Here is a 21923-nt window from a genome sequence, read left to right as displayed (position 1 = left end):
CCACCACTGTACAATGGTTAAATGGTTTATTTTTCAACATTAATTTAAGCAGTTTGAAGTACCTGAAATAGCCTGGTTACCCCGAGAATGAGAGCAGAAGGTTCACCTTTAGAGTATATCACTGTTTCAAAAGAACATTAGCTAACCCCATCATAACTTTATATGTCTCAGAAGAAAAAAATATTTCATAAAACCATCTATTTAAAGTCTGGCTTTGTTAAAAAAAAAAATAATAGCAGTATTTACTGCAATCCAAACGAACAGTTTAAGTTTCATTGCTGCAGTGGAATCTGCTGTTTATTCATCACAGTCCACCTCCATCCCAGTCTCCCCCTCTGGAAGATTACCTGCAGCTCGTTAGGCACAGTGAAGCATCAGCTCCTTGTCACATCACATCTCAAAGCAGCATCCTGCCACCCAAAGGCCATGCTTCACTCCAAGTACTTTGTTGGTTTTATTTTCCAGGAACTGGAAGTCTGGACAACAGACTTTGTGCTGCCCGCAACAGTGTGGCTGGCCGGATTCTTTAATCCCCAGTCCTTCCTCACTGCCATCATGCAGTCCATGGCCAGAAAAAACGAATGGCCACTGGACAAGATGTGTCTTTCAGTGGAAGTGACCAAGAAAAACCGCGACGATATAACAGCTCCACCCAGAGAAGGCTCCTATGTGCATGGGCTATTTATGGAAGGTAAGAGACCACATCTTTCTGAGATGTTTCAGACACGGAGAAAGCACAGTTCAGCCTTAAAAATTCTTGCAAACAGAGCAGGTGTTAGCATTCACTGCCTTAGGATTTGTAGAGCTTTTGCAGAAGCTCCAAGCAGTGGAGCCTTTATTCCACGCTAATGTGAGAGACGCGCCAGCTGAGGGCAGCACCCGTCCAGTTTACAAGCAGAGTTTCACAAACCAGAAACTGGTTTTGGAAATTCAGACTGCTGTTATGGACCTGAGGACTGGGCTGTCTGAAGCTACGTGGTTCTAGTGAATAAATGTATTACACTCTTATCTGATGTGTGAGTAAGACAAATCAGGAAATTCAGAACCTAAAATAATTAATGCTAAAAAACGAGGGGGAAGAGAGATGGCAGTATCAGCAGAGCACCGCAGGGGTCCACTTGAACAAGAGCACAGACCACACAGGACAGCTTGTCGTAGTTCCCACCACGGCCAAGTTCCACCTTCAGCTCCACAACTGTCATGCAAACCCGTGCTGAAGGGATGAGCGGGGACAGAATTTATTTAGACATCCCACACACAGTAAGGCAAAACGCATTCATGAGTCACAGTGAGATGATAACATGTTAGCCCTAACGACTACTCAGCCATGGCTACCCAACCGGCACACTCCATCCCCGGCTGGGCTACCAGAGCAACTCCTCCCCACCCATTAGCAGTTACGAAAACAGCCCCCTCCAAGCAAAAGAGCCGTTGGGTAGCAGGTACCCCGACAACTTCATAATATTGCAGGCGCTCGATGGGACATCCCTTCTGGTGTGATCGCAGACGCTCGACTGAAGGAGTTGGCGCCCATGATGCCAGTCATCTTCATCAGAGCCATCCCTGTGGACCGCATGGAAACCAAGAACGTCTATGAGTGTCCTGTCTATAAGACGCGGATGCGAGGTCCCACCTACGTCTGGACCTTTCACCTAAAGACAAAAGAAAAAGCCGCTAAGTGGATCCTTGCCGGGGTTGCTCTGCTCTTGCAGGTCTAAACTTTAATGATTATGGAAAACAGCAAACACTTTTACTTGCAGAAAAACTCAAAGTTGTGTAACTTAGACTAAGTTTGATTGTACCAGAACCATTTTAGCAAAGTATCAATAAAAACATTGCTGAAACTGCTGTCATGTGGAGGCTGCTCTTACAATACGTGGAGTTTCTCATGACGGATACTGGTTTTCAATTGGTGGTTTCTGATAAAGTGCTGGTTGAGAGCCAGACCACCGAAGGAAGCCAAACGGAAAAATTGCATGCAACTATCCGGATTCCTTCCTTTCTCATAGCTCTCTGTCTTTCCACAGCTATTTGTTTGATCGCTCAGTGCTAACTGTGAGCCGAAAGTCATCAAGCCGTGTGTATGACACATTCCTGCAGGGAAGCGTGTATCTGTTTAGACCAGATGGAAGAAGAAAGGGGCAGGTTTGGCCCAGCTGACCAACACGTCAACCTGTACGTCCCAAAGAAAGTCCAGCTGCAAACAGATCCATCTCTGAAATACGTTTCTTTCTATTTCTAGGTTATAGAATCTATGCTACCCTTCCTCTCACAGCATATAACTTGTATCAGCAGTAATGCCTGTCAGAGTGATTAGATCTGCTCTGGCCACCAGACGGAAGCCAATGCCTGTCCCTTTAGCATAAAATAATTCACTAAAATCCCACCTCATTAAATATCTGAACAATCAGTTCTAAAATACAGTTGCATACAACCACCCTCACAGCTAGTGGTAAGAAAAGCCACAAGAGGGGGCAAGTAGAGCTGTTTGCTTCTTTATATAGTAGCATTCAGAGTAAATTACCATTAAGCTCTACACTTACCTTCAGCTCCTTTGAAATCCCTTTTGTTGGCCATACAAACCAGAACACACTGCACGTACTCCACCAGTGGAACTCACAGGGCAACCCAAGCCTGCGCTCTAACACATTTCTATCTGGCTTGCCAAACACCTTCTTTGCAGGATATGTGTTACGGCTTCAGCTTCCCACTCACAGCAAGTAATATCCAAAAATCACACTGGCACCAGAAGTCCTCTCATGCCCTCTCCACAACTCATGAAAGACACTCCTAACGCATCCTAACATGAAGGAGCCGGATACACAGCTCCGGAGACAGAGGCCATATTTATGGAAATAAAATGGATGTGTGAACACTCAGCGTCAAGGGCACACGCTCAAGTGCCAACTGCACAGACTATATGCACAGCGCACGCAAAAAATCTAAAAGGAATTCCATGAAGCTCAGAGGGGCTCCGATTACTGGGCAGTTGAACAGCCAGGCAAATCCAGGACACTGAACGAAGCAGAAAAGTAAAAACAACTGCCCCTATTAACCATCATCTACAAGGTTAAAGCAAAGCACTGATCAGATACAAAAAAGACAAAGCATTTTAAATAGTCCAACAATGTTTTCTATTAGCTGGTCAAGATAAAATAAACATAGTCCCTCTCCACAACACTCTGACAGGGACATTTCAGAAATGGAAGTTTTATTTCTCTGCATGGGAAATACCCTTGTATGGGTTCTCTTTCATTGCCCCTTCCAGAAATTCTCATAGGTGAAACCCAATATAGCCCTCGAGCAGTGATTCCAGTCAGTGGCAAATACCCCAGAAGAAATGAGATGCCTGTTTTTTCCCCACACCACCTATGTTTCCATCATCTATTTCTTCTACATGATAAAGAGTAGTGCACTTATTAATTGCAGTCAGTGCAATATAAATTCCCCAGAATAATGGCAGAAAACTCACCCAAAGCAGCAACTTTTCTTCTTTCAAAAGAAGTTCTTGATCAGAGGTGTTACCAGCTTCACCCACAGTTTCACGTAACGATTTGGCTGCTCAAATGTTGATGACGAGACTACGCCTGAGCAGAGGTAAAGCTGCTCCTGCTCCTATACAGGGAAAGAAACATCACCCCAGTAAATCCTAAGTGTTAAATCATATAATGGCCTTTAAGAAAAGTGAATTCTCAAATAAAATTGGCAATGGATCCTGACAAAAGGATGCATCATTTCTCCCACAAGCCTGAACGTAAGAGTCTCATTCCCTGCAGCACAACTCACAGAGCAACTAAAGACCAAGGATGTGTCCCCCACACCCGCCTGCCACAGCACTCCACCTTCTGATGACGATCAGTGCGCTAAGTAACCAAACCTCCAGAACTGGCAATTTAAACTCTACAAAGAGCAAAGGTAGAAGGTTTTGCCTTTTTGTGCCCCAGAGTTGCAAGAGAGGTAAGCTTCCGTTTCAGAAAAATCCTAAATCCCTCGCTGTAATTGCCAGAAAAGGAAACCTTACCATAATCTCAAGAGACTGCCTTACACGGCTCTTTCTAGACACAGCTCAAGCACTGTGTTTTCAAATGAATATGCAGTCATGATTTCAACTAAATTACCAGAAACACTTAGGTTTCTCCAGTGTGTACACAATACCGCTGAAGGAGGAAATGAACCATCACGATGATGATACATGCTCACACTGCACGTGAAAGCAGCTGTTTGATCAAAGGTAGAAGTGGTTTTCTTATCAAAGCCAATAGGTTTCTAGATTTACAGGCAAACAAGGAGCAGACCATCTACTGTAAATCTGATCATAATCTTTTTTTCATTAGCTAAACTGCCACAAGCAACAGAAAATACTCTGCACTGTTAAAATTCAGGGTGGAACAGGGAAGCAGGAGCCAAGCATTGGAAACACCAAAAAAATGAAACAACAACAGAAGGAAGACATTTGTGTGCCAAATCAGTCTAATTTTAGAAACCCCAAATGCTCCAAGAGCTACGGGCAGCCCTGCTATGAAGGTTCTGCACCATGGTCATCTGATCCAGAGAGGCTATCTGATCCTGGAGGCGAGACCAGTTATGTGAATTGAAGCTCAGTTCATTCACTGGAGCACTCGAAGATACCCAGACCGCTCAAATTTCTTCCCAAATCTCATCACGCGTTTTTAAAATGGAACTGACTGTTACATAGGCAAAGTGATTTCATGGCAGCGTACCAGTAACGTATTAAGTCTTCTAAACAAAGATCACAGAACAGTAAACAAACAGCCAATTTCAAAATCAGCTTCCAGCAAATGGGAATGGTTTAAAGCCCTTTAAATTAGATCACTGCAGCACTGTTTGAGAAAATTCCTTTGTCATATTTTCATTGATTCTCCCCTTCCATTAGAAACAAGTAGAGGCAAGATATGAATTGAAATATTCAAGCAACTCTTCCAGTAATAGAATTGTTTTTGATTAGATATACTCTGACTCATCCTGTGGAAGTGCCCTGATGCAACAGGGCAATTCCCATTGATCTTGAAGACAACTGTGCCTTCTTATGCCAGGACTTGCTTAATAGAACACATTTTTGAGGTCCCTAAGTCACACGCAGAGGCACCAAACCAATTTGCTTTGTATCAGAGCACTTCATGAGAAATTACTTGGGACACTGTTAGTTCCAGCAGAAGATTCCAAGTCAAGACAGCTGGAGAACCAGACAGGATTTAGAGGAGCAGCAAAAGTGCTGAGCAGTCCAAGCTGCCTAATAAAATAAAATATTAAACAAACCGGGGACGCTGAACATCAAACCACTGAAAAATGTTTGTGTCAAGATTATAGGATGTCATATAACTTAACTGGCAATCCAATCAGCCCAGAAATCCTCTTCTTGCAGAAACTAACTAAGATCCCTTGCCTTTGTTCACCTGCACAGCCTTTGGGCAGCCATCCAGAAGCTAACTGATTGGCGTTTATATTCCTACAAAGGATTTCCCAAATGCCTGAGAAGCAAAGTCCTCCAGAAGCCCAAGATCAGTAATTCAAAGGGCCTGACGTCATCATCCACGAGCACGGTGCGATCTTGGCAATGCCCAAATATTGGGAATAAGGCCCAAGAACACGCTGCGTGATCAGCGAGCAGAGGAGAGCCAGCAGATCCTCTCCGAATGCTGTGTCTCTCAGCGCTCCCGACACTCGAGTTCACTGGGGACGCATGTTCTTTCCCGTTATGGCCTCCATTTCCCAGAACCAGGCACTTGCAGCAGGCATCTCATCAATAGTCACTTAACTGACAGCTCCTTGAGACTTCCTACGCTCAAGAAGGTTTTGAATTATTGTAGCTGTAGGTTTTTATTGCAACCGCGTCATCAGCATTCCCTATGTGACCAAGCAGCACAACATCCACGTTACTTCCCCGTAACTGCCACTTACCTGATGGAGCTGCTGCTGCAAAGCTTTATTTTCTGTCACTATCGCAACCTGAGCTTCCAAGTCACGATGAACCGATCGGTATCCGAAATTAGGCGAGCCAATCAGAGTGAGGCAGGGCAGGTCGCTTCCTGCCAGGTACAGCCAGAGGCCTGAAGGAAAAAACAGGAGAAGAAAGGAAGCGTGGCAGACAAAGGAAACGACCCGGGTAGCCTCAAACAATTGCTGTGCTTAGAAGAAATGAATTAAACATGTTAGATTACAGTAACTATAAAAGATCACGACACAAAGCAAGTTTCCTTGCGGGTGGTCTAGCACGTCTTGTAAAGCTTCGTATGACTCTTGGGGTACACATGGGGCACAGCTCACATTGCCCAAACTCATGCTCTTAGCAGAGAGGCCGCAGCACCCTTGGTGCCGCCCTGGGGACACATTCTTAAGAATGTAAATACACTGCATGGAGGGCCCCCAAAACAATCCAGAATGAGTCACTATCGGAGGTTAGAGGTCATTTTGCACCGTGGCATATCTCAGAAGCGCTGAAATAAAACAAACAGTCTTTCAGTAAAGGAAAACCTACAGCAAGCAAGACAGCACCAGGCAGGCAAGCCAGGCCCAGACCAGTCCGTTCCAGAGCTGGAAGCCGTGTAGTCACACAGTGACTAACCCCTTTCCTGAGACGACACAAGACAGTGACGTGAAGTGACAGGGAGATGCCTGCTCTAACAGGTGAATTCACATGAAATAAAGACTCCTAAGAGAAGCGCAAATTATTACGCCTACTCGCTTCCTGAGGAGCCACCCGAAGATGAAACCAAACTCTTGCCAGGACACAAGACTCCCAAGTGCGCTCACCACTGCAGTTCACACATTACTTTGCCAGTGCAACAACAAGAGCGTGTATGATACAACCCAGGACTCTTTTTTCAAGCACAAGCTGGAAACACCGTACTATTCTCAAGCACACCGCTGTAGCACAGCGGGAAAGAACAGCTAGGGATGCCACAGGAGAGCCAGGACTATTGCCAAGGAGAGTCTGTACAGCCATTCTCTGTGTACAAATGGATCCAAGAAGTGTTTGCTCTCCACTTAGCAAGGCACAAGCACTTAGAACAGCCCTGGGCAGGTCCCTGATAGATGGCTTATCCCTACGGCAAGTCACACAAAGATTACAACAAAGAAACTGTAGCATAAAAACCACCTAGTCCTTAAAATAGAAGCAGGTTTCCTAACTCAACCCCAGAGCAGTTCCAAGAATGCCTTGAGTAAGAAGCTGCCGATTCACCGCTGGTTCCTGTAACCTCCTCCCCGCCCCCACATCGCACACACTCAGTGGCTCCGCTGCCACTTTCAGTGACACCTCCGGGCTTGGAGCTGGCACTGCCCAAGACCCAGCCATGGGACCGACCCCTCCACAGGCTCGGCCCACCCGAGAAGGGCAAGAGTGCTGATGCAAGGGGCTCTGGGAGCCACAAGAACACACCTGAGTGGCACAGAGATTCAGCAAGTTCTGCCACCAGGCAGGATGGCTGCCATGGGCTGCGTGGTGCCCCGGCACAGCCACAGCCAGAGCTCTGCCCAGGCAGCAGCCATGAGGAACACGCTTCCTCGCTCTTTCTAAGCGGTCAGGCGGCAGCCCTAAAGCCTTTATGGCATTTCTGGCTTTATGGCCACCTGGCAGGATCTGCTCAAACAGTGACTCACCTTTCCAGAAAGGGGAAGCGTGGTTTCCCAGCCGCCATTCACCAGCAATAATGCAGGTTTATCTCTGAGCAAACAGCCACCTGCCCGGCACTCTGTCACCCGACACTTACATGGAAGGCACCCTAAGCCTAAAGGATGTACCTGTGTCACCCATGACACCACACCCAGAAATGCATCACCAGATGGGTAGATGTGCACTGCTGCAGGTAGGCTTCATGATGTTACACCCAGGAAAGCCACTCGCATGGCAAAGGTTTACATTTCCTACTCACACATGCACAAGGGCTGTGCCGTGCTCTGCCACAGCTGTCCTGGCACTGAACAAACCTAAGGACAGTCGTAACCCTGGTGGGAAAACACACTGCCGAACACTGTGCATGAGGATACAAAATGTTTTAAGAGGAGCTGGAAGGGTTTACAAAACAGCAGCCACAGTGTTTGCTGTAAATCACCTAGATTCTACAGGAGACCAAAGAGTGTCTTTCGTCTTAGCCCAAAAAGGAAGTATTAACAGGCAGTATTTGCTGCTAGGGATCTCACGTCCTCTTCCAGGAGCCAGACTCTGTGTTTCCTCCCTTGCCCTCTTCTGCTCTGTCCTCTCTTTCACACACACTGCGTGAGTCCTGCAGAAGGAAACCGGGTGCATCAAACACATCAAAGGACAGGGAGTGCCAGAGAAGGGAGCTACAAGCTGATCCTTCCAGCACTCCAAAGAGGAAATGGAAAGAAGGCAGCAAACATCTCTGACTGTCCCTCCTGCCACGCACAGGAACTACTGAACACCTTGAGTCTTGCACCCCACTCTCAAGGAGCATACTGTACAGCTCTTCCACAAGAAGGCACAGCTGGCCCTAAAAGGAATTGACTGCCACGTGCACCTTGGTAGCTTGGAAAAGCAGCCCATGCCTTCTGAGCTCAATCCATGCCAAACCACAAAATCCTACTCAGAGTCAGCAGTGCCCAGCAAGAGGAGGAACCTGTGAACCACAGATCGCTTGAGCACGTGCTTCCTGGAAGACAGACCACACACGACTTCCCAGCCAGGCAGGCACCTCCCTCAGGCTGCCCTGGATTGAGATAAAGGTTTTACTGCACTAGTTACTGATCTCACTGCACAACACTCCTTAGATAGGTCTGTAGTTTCAACAGAGGCAGCCTAGTAACACTCGTGTGTTTTCTTTAGTCAAGAGAAGGCCTACTCAGCAGCTTTCTCTCCCTACCTCCTCTGAACCTTCTTCTGAAGAGTCCCGCAGGAAGCAGGGCAGATAGAGGCATCCCCACAATCATTAACAGATCTTCTCCTTAAACAAACAACAGGAGAAGAACAACGGGAACAGGAACAGGGCAGAGCCCCAGGGGCTGCATCCTTCCAGCCTTCAGATCAGACATGTGCTGCAAACAATGGAAATGCTCCTCAGCACGCTGCAAAGCCAGCTGGGGAAACTTGCATGTTAATTAGTGCCAGATTGGGTACTGCTTACAGTAATAGAGTTGTCCTAGGGGACCTGTGAGCCATCACAGGAAGGGACACAGTGACACGGTGCAGAGCTCTGATTGCAGAAGATTAGAGTAACAGAAGATGCTGTGGAACACGGCAAAGATGTCTCAGCTCGGGTGAGGGCCATGCCTGCCCCAGAGACCAAGTTGTTTTGTGAGGTGTTCCACTGGTGCACCTCCACGGGGGATATTTATAAAGTGTCACACGCATCAGACTTCTCAAAAAAAAAAACAACTCCTCAATTAAGTAGACTTCCTAAGCTATTTGCACTATTAAAATCTACTACTGAGCCATCTAATAGTTACTACTGTGTATAAAGTAGGAGAACATAAGAGTAAAGGACTGCACTTTATGGAAAGAAAATTTAGAAACACAACCAGCAACAGTCAGGGGAAAACATTCATGTTTTGTCAAGGTAGCATTAGGTTTGTGAAAGCTGGACACAATCTATCGAGGAAGAAAGAATCTGGGGTCTTCTACAGAAGACCATGATGGCAGTATTAATTATTTTTGTTTATTATTAACTACATTTGTTAAGCAATATTCATTTCTCAGCAACTTCCCCTCCAGCTGCCCCCAGCTCCCAGAAGGCACATGGGTGCATTTTTTCACTATACTGCACTTTCCTGGATGCCATAAGCAGAAGCTGGTACAAATTCCTCAACACCTGGATCCTCCCCACAAAGACTTGCTGCCAAGAGAACGTGGCCTCCAGGACCACTGGGGAGTCACCACTAGCGAGCTCCCTTCCCGCTTCTGCTGTGGATCCCGCCCCGGGGTCCCTGACACAGTCACCACTTCTTGTTGCTGCAACTGGCAAGCAGGATACAAGAAAGCGAATCACAATTGTTACTGAGATCATAAATACATCCAGATGCTTCCTTTTCTTTCACATCAAGTTTCCCATCAAGACAGTGCCTTACTGTCACCACTGGGACAATTCTTGTACAATCTCTGGGACAATATTTGAATCGGGCAAGACATGACTTTGCATGGCCGTCCCCCGAGTGATCCAAACCTTCCAGGTTTATGCAAACAAGATGTTTGAACCTCGGATGAGTATTTTGGAGGTTAACTCTAGACTCGGCACCCAGCCATCCCCTCGCTAGTTGTGCAATCCAGACATGTGCAAGTCTCAAATGCCTTCTGAATAAGTCCCCTTGGGAAATGGAGATCTTACCTTTAGCATGGAAAGTCCACCCAGCCCTAGAGTACTCCTGCAGCTGGACCCTCTCCTGTTGGTGCAGGTAGCAGACCTCACTGTAAAATTGGTGTTCAATGTAAACATAGGCAGCAGGGATGGCACCTGCCACCCCTTTGGCACCAAAAAACCCATTCACCTCCGGTGAGGCCAGAAGAATCCTATACTCAGCCCTAGTGCCCAGAATGAGGTCCATGTACGCTTGTGTCAGGTTGAAGTAGCCAGTGGTAAGGTATATCCTGGCGTCCCGTTCAGCCTCTGTCAGCAGCGTCTCTGTGACCATCTCATCTATTTGAATCCCAAAAGGTTTCATTTGGATTAAGGGGTAGATCCAGGTGTCGGGTTCTGGTTTCAGACTCCCAGACGCTTGAGCACCTTGCTGGGATAACAAGGAGCTGCCCTGCTGGCTGTTGTGAAAAGTCTTTGCATGAAGGAGTTCTTGTCGCATCCTGGCAGAGTTGATCACCTCCATGACTCTTCGATTTGCTATCTCACAATAAGCCATCTTGTCTCCTGCATGACAACCACAAGACATGGCATTTAAGACCTAAAGGTACAGAGCTACCATCACCTATTATGTAGTGGGAAAAAACCACAAGACATGGCATTTAAGACCTAAAGGTACAGAGCTACCATCACCTATTATGTAGTGGGAAAAAACTCCTGACAGGACACCAGTATCAGAACAAAAAGGAGACAACACAAAGACCATTCAACTTTCTTCCTTAAGTTTCAAAACCAGATGTTTTAAGGTTAGCAAAGCTACATTAGAGAAGAAAAACATTCAGCTTTAAGAGGGATAAGAAACTTGACTAACAGCAGCTTGAAAAATCCAACGAAAAATGGAAAGACCAGGGCAAAGCTAAAACGATAACCAAGAATGAACCGGGACATACAAAATAAACTACTGCCCACAGTCCAAGTTTACATCACACAGCAGTGCACAAGGCCAGGACAAAAACTTATGACGCAATCAGCCTGACAGATACATATTCGTCTCTGCCCACTCCAACGGTCTTCCTAATTCAATATTCATTTGATTCCCAGAATAGACACGACTACAAAATATTAATAACCAAAAAGAGTGCTACATTCATGACACTTTCAGAATACGTACACACAGAACATCTAGAATTACAGACATTAACATCAACAACAGAAAAAACTCTCGAGGAATTTAAGTTCTTGTTTAAGGTCATAAGCAGCAGAATTATGAAGAGGCAATGAGACAGTGAGGAAGGAACTTTTAGCCTTTGCACTCTCTGCCAGATTAGCTGGTGATAGCCACTGTGCTAGGAACACTTTGATAAATCCAGTCTCAAATAATGGATGGCACAGAAATGGGACACCCCAGAGTCTGTAAACAATGGTCAGACACTCAGCAATGGATGGGGTTCAAGTCATCCATAAACCCTGGCTGTACTCCCCTCCTCTAGATCATACCATCCAACCAGATAACACAACTCCCTCCTACCTTGGTACGGGTGTACCATCCCCTCCATCATCTGCACTGTGTCATCTCGCTGTAATTGCAGAGACACATCTCCAATCGCATCCACTAGCTCAGTGAAGAAGTCTGCAATCTCAGGAGAGTCCTGCAGGAGAACATAGCGGTCCTGACGATTGGTGAAGTACAAATCACTCAGGTTTGCACTAGGAGAAAAAAAAGAAGAGTTGAGTTCCAGAACAGAGCATAGGCATATGATCCTGAACACCCCAGCCTAGGTTACAGATCTCACTCTGCATATAGCTGGACTAAAATACAAATTGGACATTTCCCTTTGACTCATGGGAAATCTTTCTTTTTTCCTTTTGAGATAGTCTCTTTCATATGAGAACATCATGTGGAAGAGCTATGGTTGCTCTTCCATATCAGAAAAGCATTGATATGATCACTATGGAAAGACCAGATGGAAATACTGAAGTTCAGACAACACTGGCAGCATGCATACCTTGCCTCCAAACCTCAGCTAAATGAACCACATAAGGGCCTGAAGAGGCAGGACTCACCCGCTCAGGATCACATTATCATCAAAGAGATAGACCTTGATGTGCTGCAGTCCAATGGTCTCATTGAAACGCTCTGGAATCAGGAGCCTGAGAAGCCCACGCAGGTTTGGGGTGTGGAAGAGGGACACACGGACTTGCTCAGGGAATCGTTGCAGCAATGGAATTAGCATTGTTCGAGAATTCTTCCTACCTGGGAGACAAGGGGAGTTTCACACACAGGATCACACCAGGCAGGGGATACATTGTGGCATGGCATCACAGCTCCTCAGCTAGAAGCTGATTACAGAATGATCTGTTTTGCTGGCACTTAATGTGTTTTCCTTTTTCCTTTTTTTTAAATCGCTTTCATTTGCACTATGTCAATATTGAAATTGAATCCAGAACTGTAAGTTTGTTGATGAATGGGCCTTGGAAACGGCCACTGAGCAAGTCTGACATCATTCAAGCTTCTAATCAAGCCACACCTAGCACTAGCAACACACACTTCAAAGAGTCACCACAAAGTTTTCTGGTTAAGTGTACTCCTACTTCCAACAATTCCCACTTTCCTTTAAAAATGAAAATATAAGAGAGTATGACAGATAAGGGCAAATGCACTATAAGTGAACTAAGCAAGAAAGCACAAGCTGCACAGACCAGAGGTAGGCCCTTCTTGCTCCTAGCACCTATTTTCAGAAGAAAAACTGCTCAGCTTGAAGATTTTCTGGGAATAAGTAGTTACTGGCATACAAAAGGCCAGTTTTGAAACGTACATGATTTAAGCAAGTGGGTCCAATCAGTCAAGACAGCCTCTCCCTGAAAACAATGTTTTCCAGCCCAACTGTAAAATAAGCCTTTGAAGAAAGCAAAGCCCTGTAATATCTACCCCGAGATCCCCTGGTGTAGTCAAGGAGAATGGAAACTCTGAGGTTAGACGATCCTTTTGCTTGCAGTGATTTCTCCAGTGTTTCTTCTAAGCAATCCACCTGCAGAGAGAGGTTTCTTTACTCATTACAGAGAGCAAGTAAAGCTTTATAAGGAAAGTGTTTAGCAGCCAGGAGGCCAGTGGCCACGAAAGTTTCCACACCCTAGTACGAGTCTTTCCTACTCGTGCAAAACACTAACACTGTGTGTTTAGACTTTGCATCTGTCAGACTGGCATCCTACTCTATGAGCCTAAAGCAATACATGAAAGGGCATTGATTTTACATGCATGCATTCTTCAAGCCACTGATCAGGAATTAATTTTATCAAAGAGAGTCCCAACATCATTCCCAAATCACAGATTTGCATTACCAAAGAGAAACCTTGCTAGGAGTTCACAACCGATGCAGAGGCAGTTTTATTCCTTAACTACAAGGCTGTTTGTCACATGCTAATTCAAATCTTGTGTACAAGCCCAGACAAAGCCAGGCACAAAACCCTGTGCAGGGTTCTGTCCACCTTTACCCTGCTGTGGAATTTGCATTCTAACATAAGAAACTGGCAAGGCCAGGCTTCTCCCTGAAGGTCTTAGGTAACGCTTTTGTTTCTAGAGGGAAGGAGAAGAAACAGAAAAGCTAAACAACATGAAGCAAAACTGACCTCTCTCTTAAATGCAGAGAGCTAATACTGCATCTGCATACTGTACTTAGAGGACAAAACATAGCACTACATACGTACAACTTCAATCACGTTAAAGAAAAATGCCAGGAAAAAAAAATGCCCATGATCCCACAGTTCTGCAAAATCCCTTTGAACACTATGCCAGTAACCTCTAGCAGTCGGAAAGATGCAGGGTCATTATCCCATGAAAACGTTCCGTAGTTCCATGGCTCTGTACTATACTTAAAACAGAAACGCCATGTGTCTCCCTTCCAAATTCCTCCCACCCCACTTAAAAGTACACAAATGCAGCCAGAAACCCTGAGAAAACTCTCCAGGAGAGGAGAGAAGGTAGGTAAAGTGAATCCCTACCGGAAAGTTTTAAGGACATTACAAGCTCACAAATCACAGCTCACATACGCCTCTTGTACCTGCAGGAACAGGAGGCTTTTTACACAGGTAGACACTTTCTTCCTGTGTTCACTTTCTCCCCTTCCCAAACCCTTTCCACACTCACCAGCTCCTGTTCGAGGAGCCCCGTCCCCAGGTATAGTGAAGCCATCACCACTCGCTGCTTAGCTGTCTTTATCTGCACCTGGGAGTAGCAGAAAATAAGTTGAGTTTCATCTTTGGTCTCTGTGATCACTGGTGACCCAGACCACAGAATCACAGAATGGTTTGGGTTGGAAAGGACCTTAAAGATCATCTAGTTCCAACCCCCTGCCATGGGCAGGGACACCTCCAACCAGACCAGGCTGCTCCAAGCCTCATCGAGCCTGGCCTTGAACACTTCCAGGGATGGGGCAGCCACAGCTTCTCTGGGCAACCTGGGCCAGGGTCTCACCACCCTCACAGCAAAGAATTTCTTCCTGATACCCAATCTAAATCTACCCTCTTTCAGTTTGAGGCCGTTACCCCATGTCCTGTCATAACGCTCCCTGATAAAGAGTCCCTTCCCATCCTTCCTGTAGGCCCCCTTTAGGTACTGGAAGGCTGCTATAAGGTCTCCTCGGAGCCTTCTCTTCTCCAGGCTGAACACCACCAACTCTTGCAGCCTGGGCGAGCTGTGGTTCCCTCGAGGACAATCACTTCAGCCAGATCATAGCATTGTCTCCCTTGCCTTGTAGGAGGAAAGGCAGAAGGATAACATACTGAGAGCAAAGATGTAAAACACGCAGGTCTTTACAGAGCAACATCAGCATCATTGATCCAAAAATCAAGAAAGAAATCAATGCTTCCTGGAAAACCAAGGAACATGTTCTCTGCAGCTAAAACTGTTACATACGAGAGCAGTCACCACACACTCAGCTAGACAAAGCCTGCCTGACCTGATCTACTCTTTATGACAATCCTTTGCAAGTAGAAGTGTGGACCAGTAACCTGCAGATGCTCCTTCCTAACAACTTGTCTATGATTCTCCATAACCACTGGAGCTCTCAGCCCCCAAAAACCATTACTGCAACTTGGAACCCACACCTCACCTTCAAGAGTTCATAGAATTCCGTTGGGGATGAAAGCACCTTGACATGTGAGCTGGAGATCCCAAACTCTGGAACCAGATTCCTGATCCACTGGAACCTGTGTGCTCCTTCGGGACAAAGGGAACAAGGCGGGGCTGTGATCACAGGAACAGGAGGGGTGAGCAACGGGGCCAGAAGAAGCCATGATGATCTGTGGAAAGAAAGATGGAGGAATTCTGTATGATGGAGCCTTTGTTTCCCACAAACAGCCTCCAAGCCAATACATTGTAAGGATCCACAATGGCAAGAAGGCCTTTCCCTTTCCACAATTGCAGATGAATCACCAAAGCCAAATCTATAAATAGAAAAACACAAGAAAAACGTGGGAGAATAGATCTTAACATCATCAGCTCCCTCCCCTAACTAGCAGGGGAGACGAGGGGAAACTACTCTTTCATCAGAAGAGGAACACAGGAGAGGACACAGGCTGGAAGCTGAAGAAACTGAGGATGTGAACTCTCCCAAACACCTACAAATCAGACGTCTGGCAGTGCCCCTGTGGTACCAGCTATCCCTGTAATCATGTCCTCATCACACATGCAACAGTTTTGCCACAGCCAACAGTCACTTTCACATCTAGTCTTAGCTCTCAGCTGAGCTAAAGATTCCTTGTTTCTATTTCAGGTAAAGATGTCTTAAAAATCACACTTCTCTAAAAGTTCCTTAACAAAACAGAAAAATGCCTCAACCCCTCAAATTTACCCAGAACAAGATCTACACCATGCAAAGTGCCTGCGTGCAAGTCCTAGCAAGAGTAATGAAGTCGTATCACCAGCAAGACCTACCAAAGCACCGTGTGTATTTCAACAGGTACGAGCCAAGAACCACGACTGCAAAACATCGGGTAGCCCTCTACAGGGATGCCACTTGCGTTCTGCACAAAGACTTCTCTTGCAAACTTGAAAGTAACTGTAAGGGAAAGAGCAGGAAGCTCCTTCTTTAAAAAAAAATTTCAGAACAAATTTAATTCCTTTGAAGTCACTTCAGGAAGAAACCAACTTACTGCTAACAGTCATGCTTCAGGGGGTGACAAGCAGCAAATGGCATCTTTTCTTCTCTGGAAGCTTCATGCATGCAAATCCATCAAGTCATACAGTAACCCCCAGTAGGAGTTTGTCCACATGACAAAACCACATTTCAGCACAATTAGCAGCAGCAACTCCCATGAGATCCAGGAACTGACGAGCAAGGGACAGAACTACATCCCCAAAGCCGACAGAAGACACTCTGCAAATCCAACTCGCAGAGTCAGATTTGCCGTCAGGACAGATCCGAGGTGGCTGATCTCATCCCAGAGGACCGCCAGGTCCCTCGGGCCAAGAGGCAGCCACCATCTTCTGACCCATCCCGAAGCATTCTGCCACCACCACACACCAAGAAAAAACTTGATTACAACCTTTACCAGAATTTGTTACAAGGAACTTTTAGGTTTTACCACAATCCAAAGCCCAACTGACCACAGATTCCAGGAAGATGATTTCACTCTTTTGCTTCATGATAAAACACTGGATCTTCACAAGGTTTCTGAACACCCTTACGCAGAAGCCAGACAGTTCGCAGTTGCGTTTCCTGGAAAATCCACTAGTTTGTCACTGACTATTCATCGCAACAGAAATCTGAGTCAATTTGTGCAAGAATTCCTAGGATGGTGGTTTTCAACAGAGCATGTGGACCAGGCTCAGACTTAACACCCAGAAGTTGTATAGATTACCAATACAGGCTGTTAAAAACAATGGAAGTATTCCAGAGAAGATGTTAAAAAAAAAAATAAATCAAAGCAGATTTTATGCATTTTACAATAATAATTAATGAGCAAGAGGAGATAAATATTTTCCTTATTATTCCATTGGTCAATCCTGGCCAATTATACTTCCAAACGCCAGTAGAGTGGCCAAGAAGCCACCTTCCAGAAACAGGATTCCAAGAAGCCATTTTCTGGCAAAGAGTCTGACAACTGCAAGTTAAACTGCATCCTCACCCTACGTGGCCAAGCGTCAGGTTTATGATCGACGTGGTGCTCCTCAGGCAGACCTCTCCCAGGGCTGCTCAGGGAGTAAAATCGACCTGCATCACCAGCACTATTTGGATTGAGCCTTCAGACTAATTCTATCGTATTGGTATCCGCTAGTTCTATACTCTGGATTTTTTACTGCCTCTGCAATTTAGAGTATATCTACAGTCTGATCTTCTAACCCAATACTGAAATTTTAGAACTTCTTTAGTGTTGAGAGCCTAAGGCTTTTATAATTATCAAATAAATCAGTATTTTGTTCTAGCCAACAGTAACAATGGCACAGCAACCGTCCACCAAAGTGGCAGCTTCTATCCACCAGTGACTGAAAACAGCTCAAGCAACTACCCCCAGTATAACACAATCCTTTCAACTGTACGCACATGACAGGCAGAAACCATGTAACATTATGAAGAAATAGTCAAAATTCCATACTTTGACAAACCAGCTTTCAGAGAAACAGAAAATGGGGCGGAGGGGGAGCCCTTCCTATGCACTCCACATCATCATGTTAACCGGAAAGAGAAAACAGAACTAAAAGGAACCACCTCAAATCTTTTCTACATAAGAAGTTGACCCTAAATATAACGAGGGATTTTTCTGTGTGTGTTCTATTTTTAAAAATTGTGGTTTTGGTAGACAAACTCATGATGCAGCTGAAACACTCTTATTCACTGCAAAACCTCATCTGCAGAACAAGAGGTGAACTGAAACTGCAGGATACGACGCTGTCCTTTCACCCACGCATACGTCACCACACAGGGGGATCCACAAATTGCTTCTCTTTGAATTCAGTTGCCTCTTTCCAGGGCTCAGTCTAGTAATTTATCTATCTACACTAAAAACCACCGATGAAACCAAAAGAAAAGTCTGAAAAGAATTTCCTTGGCTTAACCAAGAACGTACAGCAGAACATGGGCTTATGCAGGGCTCCCAAACAGCAAGGACAACTGCAGCAACCTGCTGCCCAGGGGGAAACAGAGCGAAGACATGCCATGCCACGAGAGATGCCGCCCTTACAAAAATGAGTTTAACTCGTCCAGAAGATCGTATCAGGCACCATACTAACTAAAACAAACCACAGGATCCTTCCAGCGCTCTCTTACCAAGTACAATGCAAAGTGATGCCCAAAACTGGGAGGGAAGGAAAGACCTTTTTTTCAAAAAAAAAACCTTCTTCAAAGCATTTTGTTTGATCACTTCTGAACCCGAGACACGGCTCTACAAAAAGACAACCACCTCTGTATTTTTAATGTTTTGGTTTTAGCATGACTTGTATTTCTGATCGCACAGCCCCACAAAAGCAGCAGTGAAACTAAGGCAGTGATGCAGTGGCAAAAATAAGAGGAGAGGCTGTTCAGGACAGCATGACTACGGAAAGTTTGACTAGAAGAACCACAGTCCAAGGCTACGGCTGTGTGTTCCCTCTAGCACAGCATGGCTGTGCCCAAGAAGGGCAGATGCACCTCCCCACAGCTGCACCTTCCCTGTCCCTTACGCTCCCTGGGGAAGGAGAGAGAGGAAAGGGAGAGTTTGGGCAATTTTCAGAGGTCAGATCCTAGATCCTGCTCACTGCGCAGCTGTCCAAGGGAGATGTCAGGAAGGAGCTGTGGGAAGAGGAATGAAGGCCGACTCCTTCCCACAGCAGTGCACTAAGAGATCCGTTTAAAACAACGGTGAAAATATCCTCTGTGGACGGTCTGACAATTCACCTGCTCCAGCATAACAGTGACCGCCGCTGGAAGGAGCGGCCTCTTCCCCACTCACCTCCCTCCTGCCAGACATGGTCCCAGCACAGCTGGGACCGAGTCCCATTCCCCAGGAGCAGGGGGTTTCACCCTCCACGGGCAACGCGTGGTTGGGCTGTGCCCAACACCTGAACCCCGGAGGCTGATCAGCACTTGTGGCAGCCCAGTGGAAAGCCACCCCTAGGAAATGAGTGACGGCAATTAGCACGTGAACAGCAGGAGTACAGCAAATGAAAAACAAGAATCACAGAATGGTTCGGGTTGTAAGGGACCTTAAAGATCATCCAGTCCCACCCCCCTGCCATGGGCAGGGACACCTCCCACTAGACTAGCCTGCTCAAAGCTTCATCCAGCCTGGTCTTGAACACTTCCAGGGATGGGGCAGCCACAGCTTCTCTGGGCAACCTGGGCCAGGGGCTCACCACCCTCACAACAAAGAATTTCTTCCTTAGATCTTCTCTAAATCTCTCCTCTTTCAGTTTAAAACTGTTCCCCCTCGCCCTACCATTCTACTCCCTGATGGAGAGTCCCTCCCCAGCTTTCCTGGAGCCCCTTTAAGGACTGGAAGGGGCTCGAAGGTCTCCCCGGAGCCCCCCAACTCTCTCAGCTTGTCCTCACAGAAGGAAATAAAGCACATGCAACGTCCTAAAGACAAAGGGACAGCCAGCGCGGACCGACAGCCTACAGCCAGGTTAAGGAGCAGAACCTCAGCCTCACCCGCCCCCTCAGTGGCTGATTCACTATGGAAACAGACACCGCTTCTGCGGGGGAGGCCGGGCGGGGGCGGGGGGGGGGGGGGGGGCTTGACCGGCGAAGCCAGGCCCATTTCTAACGGGTTTAGTCAGACACACACGGCGAGAAACCCCCGGGCCACACCGGACTGACATCGGCTTCGACCGAGGCCTCCCGCCCTCCGCGTCTCGGGGTAGGCCCCGGCGCGCCGGGCTCCTTACCTCCGGGCCCGCCGATCGCGGCCGCGGGACAGGCGGTCGGAGAGGCGACCGAGCAGGGCGGCCAGGCCCAGGCGACCCCGCGGTAGCCAAGCCGACAACCGCCGCCACAGCTCCGCGCCCCCCGCCGCCGCCATCAGCTCCAAGCGCCTTCCGCTTCCGCCCGCTGCCATGGCGACGCCCCACACACACTTCCGCTTCCGGGCCGCCGTCGCGGGTCGCCCGGGGGGCTCCGTCGGCCGGCTCCCGGCCGACGGAGCCCCCCGGGCGACCCGCGACGGCGGCCCGGAAGCGTGGGTAGCCCAACCCCGGTTGCGGGAAGGCCCATCCCGCTCGGTGGGGGGAGGACACGGAGCCGCGTCCCGGTCCCGGCCCCCCACCCCCGTGCGGAGGCTCCCGCCCCGTTCCCCGCCCCGCGTTCGGCCATTCCCGCCCCCGGGCAGTGCTCCAGAGGCTCGTTTGCATTTGGTTCACCGCAGCCTGACTTCCCAGAACTGCTCCGCTCCTGTTTATTCCCTGACTGGCAGGAGGCGGCAGCTCCTCCAGGGCAAAATTAAAACTATTTAAAATAAACCCCCCCACACACACCCCACTGACAAAAAAAGGCTGGTTTGTTTTCGAGGTCAAAAAATGACAATCGCCAAACGAAAAGGCGAAATCGCCAAACGACAGAGGAACCATGTGGGAAGGGAAGGGGGGCCATGGTCGCCATTTGGCTCAGCCAGGCTGGGCACGGTGCTCTCTGGGGGCACCGGCACTGCGGCCGCTGGACCGGGGCCAGGGCAAAGGGACGAGGAAATCCCTTGGGGACAGAGCCCCAGTGGTGGCACCCGGCCAGGGGAGGGACGGAGGCCCCCGGCTCCTGGGCCTCACCAGCGGCTCCCCACCGGCCCGACACAGCTCCGCAGACGGGCGCCTCAGCCCCTGCCCTCGGCCGCGCGGGTGCCAAACCCCAACCGCACGGAGCATCCCAGGGCTCCCGGAGCCAGCGCTCTGGCCACAGGCACCACCGCCGCCGCCACTGTCCCTCGCCGCCCTCATGGGGCATGGCTGCCCAGGAGCGGTGCCCATGTGGCTGCTGGCCTGGTCGGCTCCTGGGAGCCCCCAGGCACAGCCTCGGCGGGGATTCGCCCCTTATTGTCCCCAGACATGTAGATCGAGGGGTTTTTTCTTCCCCTGGGGACTGCAGCCGAGGCCGGTGGCAGCCTGGCACATTGGACTTGAAATAAAGGCCGGTGTCATGGGGACCTGGATCTGCTGCCCCACGGCATGGCGGCAGCCCCCCTCCAGTGTACCCCGGCCTCAAACTGCCTCAGCCGGCTGAGCGTCTGCCCGAGTGCCCCCAGCAGAGGTGGGGGCTTCGCTGAGCCCTCCTGGGGCACCGGCGTCCCCGCTCCCCGGCTCTCGCCCTCCCCGCGGGCAGGACGCCCACCGCGTGGGGGTGTCCCACAGCCCGGGGCGGGGGGGCTGCGGGCCCTCTGCCCGGGGGGGCCCAGGGCTGCCCCCGCGCCCCGGCTCGGGGCCACTCATTCGAGCCGGACCCGGCTGCCCCGGCGGGGAGGGGCGGGCGGGGGGGGGGGGGGCCGCGGCCGGGACTCTCCTCTTCTTAGAAGGAAAGAGCGCGGAGGGGAGCGGGAGGGGGCGGCCGCGCTGCCCGGAATGGGCCGGCGGAGGCTGGCGGCGCGCCGAGGCGGGCCGGGCCGGGCGGGGCGGCGGGAGGGCGCCGGCAGCGTTACAAGAAGCCGCGCAGTTCCAGGAACCCGAGGGCGGGCTCTGCGCCCGCTATAAGAGGCCTCCCCGGG

At 48.6% G+C, this 21923-nt stretch overlaps 1 protein-coding gene across 2 annotated transcripts; it reads right to left on the bottom strand.

Annotated features, from left to right (window-relative positions):
- Window positions 1–2: 2 nt before the first annotated feature.
- PGS1 (phosphatidylglycerophosphate synthase 1) lies at window positions 3–20326 on the bottom strand. 2 transcript variants are annotated; one of them, XM_054221498.1, is made up of 10 exons: window positions 20125–20326; window positions 15374–15563; window positions 14410–14487; window positions 13195–13294; window positions 12330–12519; window positions 11794–11972; window positions 10299–10832; window positions 5920–6068; window positions 3473–3615; window positions 3–1652 (listed from the first exon to the last, which is right to left on the bottom strand). In XM_054221498.1, the coding sequence occupies exons 1-9, from the start codon at window positions 20292–20294 to the stop codon at window positions 3496–3498; spliced, it is 1710 nt and encodes a 569-aa protein (XP_054077473.1). In that variant the 5' UTR covers window positions 20295–20326; the 3' UTR covers window positions 3–1652; window positions 3473–3495. The 2 variants fall into 2 exon arrangements, with proteins under 2 accessions (XP_054077473.1, XP_054077474.1); XM_054221499.1 differs by having other exon boundaries at window positions 3–1563.
- Window positions 20327–21923: the final 1597 nt, after the last annotated feature.

This window comes from Rissa tridactyla, chromosome 15 (genome assembly GCF_028500815.1).
Source record: "Rissa tridactyla isolate bRisTri1 chromosome 15, bRisTri1.patW.cur.20221130, whole genome shotgun sequence".
Classification (NCBI taxonomy): domain Eukaryota; kingdom Metazoa; phylum Chordata; class Aves; order Charadriiformes; family Laridae; genus Rissa; species Rissa tridactyla.
This window is presented reverse-complemented; position numbering and strand designations above follow the sequence as displayed.